The sequence below is a fragment of the Crocodylus porosus genome, unplaced genomic scaffold (genome assembly GCF_001723895.1).
Source record: "Crocodylus porosus isolate Cpor-Errol unplaced genomic scaffold, CroPor_comp1, whole genome shotgun sequence".
In the NCBI taxonomy this organism is placed as follows: domain Eukaryota; kingdom Metazoa; phylum Chordata; order Crocodylia; family Crocodylidae; genus Crocodylus; species Crocodylus porosus.
Window position 1 is genome coordinate 61,575,595 of NW_017728931.1, and position 4,102 is coordinate 61,579,696.

The following is a 4,102-nucleotide window of genomic DNA, read 5'->3' on the forward strand; positions in this document are numbered from 1 at the left end:
CCAGGGGGCAGGCGGTTCCTTCTGGCTGCTGCTGCCACTGGCCCCAGGCCTATGGTACTGGTGGGGACCCTCACTGCACAGCCCTGACCCTGTACGCCCTGTACCTGCTCTGAGCTCACCCACCCTCCCTCAGCAGCAGCAGCATGGGACAGAAGCTGCTGATCAGTATGGGGTAAAAGCAGCTCATCCTCCTCGCCACTGCCAGGACTTCCTGGTATAGCCTCCCAGAGCCCATGCGGGGCTGTTCTGAATCTATGCTGTGTCACCGCTGCCTCTGGGCTACACAACAGGGCAGCAGTGGCAGCGCAGAGCAGACTCCGGGCAGCCCTGCACAGGCTGCAGGCAGCTACACCAGGAAGCGCTAGCAGAGGCAAGGAAGGGAGACCACTTTTACCTCACACTGGGCAGCTTCTGTCCCGTACCACCACTGCCAAGCCTACATTGTTGTTGATTGTGGAGGTAATGGTCTTTTCCCCCTTCAGCTTGTGATGAGCATTGTTTAACTGTTGCCTCAGCACTATAAAAAGTGGCTACACATTTATTCAGTTCTCTTTTCCAAAATGTATGCATAAACTGCTCATTAAATGCAGGATAGTCATAGATGTGGAAAAGTGCCATATAAACCACTGCTACAATCCCTGGGGGTTAGTACCCCAAAAGCTCCAGCCCCCTCACTGCCAAGCCTGGGTGGGCAAGCCTGGAGCAGGTGCAGGGCACACAGGGTCAAAGCTGTGCAGCATGGATTCCCGCCAGTACCATGGGGCTGGCGCCAGCGGCACCAGCAACCAGAAGGAGCCGCCTGCCACCTTGGCTGCCTAGGAAGGTAGTCCTGCTGTAGGGCCACCCCAGCCCACTGTGTGCCCAAGGCAGCAGGGTGTGCCACGGGTGGGCACTGTGGAGTGGGCCGGGTCTGGGCTGTGCCTGGGTTCTGGCTGATCCGCTCCAGTGAGGGTGAGTCCGGAGCAGGCACAGGGAGTGCCGTTGGCAGTGGTGGGGAGGTACCACAGGGCACATGGGCTCTGGGCTATTGCAGGGTGGGTGCTGACTGGCTCAGGGGGCGTGTGCGGGGGGCTCCCATGTACACCCCAACATACCCGCAAACCCTGCAAACCCCACAACCACACCTCCATGCACAGTCACACTTCCCACAAACACTACATCCATTCACACCCTCCCCCCACACCCCCCCCACACGCCTCTGTGGGGAGCTCCATGCACTGCTGCACTCATACACACACACACTTGCATCCACCCCCTCCACAAACCAGGTTACCCTTGCAGCCCTGGACAGCTCACCAAAATTCCTTAAGTGGCCCTCCAGCCAAAATAATTGCCCACCCCTGTCCTAACCTCCTTAGAGCTCCTGTCTCTAACTGAGCCTTCTTTCTAACTTCCTTGAGGTGAAAGATGTTCCTTGAGGTGAAGGATAGTCCTTTTTATATTGAGGTGAAAGATGTTGAACATGACCCCTATTTCTCTGGAGGCCTTTTAGAATCCTCCACTAAGTAGGAGCTAGGGGTGTTAAGAATATTATCAAAAATTAATTTTAGATGAATGCATGAACGAGTGAATGAATATGGTATCAAGCATACCAAGTCTTCTGAGAAAGTAGCCTTGAGAAGAACAAACAAACCATCTACAAGAAGATAAAGAGCAAGCAGACACCTTGTTTCCCCTGTCTCAGGATTTTGTAAATCAAAGTAACTCCTTACTATCCATCTTACCATCTGCATGTCTTAGCCTTACTGTATATCTGCATATCTAAGCCATAAGGTATGTGACTAGAGTCAGCTTAACAGCAACAAAGTGGTTGGCTAAGCAGGTTGTCAGGGGCACTGTAGCAAAGTCTGTCTAAACTAAGTATAAAAGGACAGTGAAGATCAAGCCCCAATAACATTGTATGCCATCCACATCAACTAAGGAGAAAATTACTAGCGTCCCACTTACTTGGTTGTACAGCTTCATCTTGAAGTTCTGGAAGAAGTACCACTTAGGAGCTTCACTGGCGGGGAATGTGTTGTACTTCATGACAGCATCATAACCAAACTTCTTAAATTCCTTCTTCTCATTAAAGAGAATGCATGTGGGGGTCTTCACAGTCTTGAACCCATGCTCCATGCCCCAAAACACCTGACGGATTTGGTCTACACATGACTCAAGGGCAAAGCAGTACCCACTGTAAGATGTACCAAAGTCAATGGCAATAATGAACAAAGACTTATCTGCCATGCTTATAACTGAAGAGGTAGAATGCAGTACAACCTGCTAGAACTGACTGCTGCAAAAGTGAAACAGCTTTGTCGTTATTTTTGCAAAGCAAATACCCTTTCGCTACAGACACTTCTTTCTGGTTTTTTTGATTGCGTGGCCAGCAGAATCTATTCCAGGAACAGAGCGGTTGAGAAATAGGTGGTACTTTCTGTAACAGAGAGGAGACTAACTCTGTTCTCAGAAGAACCCACAGCCCTTCCCATCCTGTTTGTGCAAATGAGAAAGTACTATTCTTTGTTTTTGAAAGAGTTTCCCAGGTTTCTCTGAATCTGGTTCTACTCAGACAAGTTGTCTTCTGCTCCTCTTAATTGGGAGAGACATTAGCTGCTTTGTTAGAAGCATGAGAAGATATGGGAAATTTAGGAAGCCAGGAACAGCTGAAAAATGTAATGCTGGGATGGAAACTCACAGGTACGTTGGATGGGGCCAGAACTCAGTGGATTATCACCAGGGATCTGGGTTTTCTGTTTGCTATGAAAAAACATGGCTCTTCTCCTTTAAAGAGCAAAATGCAGGGAACCGCAGGTTTCCCCTTGCAGGCTGGCAGAGTTTCAGCCTGCAAGGGGCTAGGGGGTGCCGCATGCATATGTACTCATGCACATGCACATGGCAGCTAGGCATGGTGATAGAGAGCAGCTCTCTCCAGGTATGTCTATAGGCATGGGGGCAGGAGTGTGGGCACACAGGTGATGTATTAGGCAGGTGGTGGGGTACATGCCCCACAGATTTCTGCACCCACAGCAGGGCTTGGGGCTGCAGCCTGACTGAGCCAGCTCTAGACCGGAACCACCTCCACAGCCTAGCGGGTGGGACCCAGCATGGGGCAGAGTACCACACCACCATGGCCACCAAGGTGAGGCAACCCCTGCCCTCCTGGCAGCAGCAGAGGCACAAACTGTGCCACCACTGCTACTGCTACTGCTGTGCCTCCACTTGGTGGTCATGGTGGTGCAGCCGGTCTGACCCAGCTGCAGCCCTGCACCCTGCTATGGGTGCAGAAATCTGGGGGTGCACATGCCCCACCCCAATGCATTGCCTATGTCCCCCTCATCGCCCCCCACATGTCACCTGTGCTCTCACCCCCCATTTCCCCCCATTCTCCTGGGGATGGAGCCTGGGGGCAGGGGCAGCAGGTTGGGAGTGAGGGGCACATCAGGGCTGGGGGGGATTGTGATTCAGGAGTGAGGGGCACTGGCAGGGCCAGGGGGGTCTGTGGGTCGGGAGTAAGGGGCACCAGCAGATCTGGGGGCAGCTGTGGCTTGGGGGTGAGGGCAAACTTCAACAAGCTAAGGAGGATAGTTGGGGATGTGCTGAGGTCCCAGAGGGGGAGAAGCCAGATGTCCAAGGACAGTGGTCGCTCCTTAAGGAGGTGATCCTCCAAGCCCAAAGAAGGGTAATCCCAACAAGGATCAAAGGGAGCAGGAGAGCACACAAGCCTCCATGGCTCACCAAAAGCATCTGGAAATGTCTCCTTGCTAAAAAGGAGGCATATACCCAATGGAAAGAAGGGGTCATCACCAGGGATGACTATTCTGCAGTCGCTCGGGGTTGTAGGGGGGCAGTTAGGAAGGCCAAGGTAAAGATGAAATTAGGACTAGCTTCTCAGATTAAGGAAAATAAGAAGTCCTTTTTTAAATACATAGGGGGAAAAAGAAGGTCCCGAGTAACGTGGGGCCCTTGCAGGACGCATTGGGAAATTTGGTTGTCACACCAGACTACAAAGCTAACATGTTTAACGATTTCTTTGCTTCTGGTTTCCTAAGAAGGGACCAGAACAGCCACCTCCCTGCTGGGCCCCCCTCGGGCCCCAGGGGAGGCACACCTGGGCCAA

At 52.3% G+C, this 4,102-nt stretch overlaps 2 protein-coding genes across 2 annotated transcripts in view; one reads left to right on the top strand and one right to left on the bottom strand.

Annotated features, from left to right (window-relative positions):
• LOC109316843 (heat shock 70 kDa protein 12A-like) overlaps positions 1 to 2,351 on the bottom strand; it is a 6,322-nt gene extending 3,971 nt beyond the window's left edge. The window contains exon 1 of the mRNA XM_019545214.1: positions 1,948 to 2,351. Coding sequence (XP_019400759.1) covers positions 1,948 to 2,229 — 282 coding nt within the window. The 5' untranslated portion in view covers positions 2,230 to 2,351. The remainder of the gene's footprint in view (positions 1 to 1,947) is intronic.
• A 118-nt stretch (positions 2,352 to 2,469) lies between these two features.
• The window catches only part of LOC109316847, a 17,418-nt gene continuing 15,785 nt past the window's right edge, over positions 2,470 to 4,102 (top strand). The window contains exon 1 of the mRNA XM_019545223.1: positions 2,470 to 2,682. Coding sequence (XP_019400768.1) covers positions 2,612 to 2,682 — 71 coding nt within the window. The 5' untranslated portion in view covers positions 2,470 to 2,611. The remainder of the gene's footprint in view (positions 2,683 to 4,102) is intronic.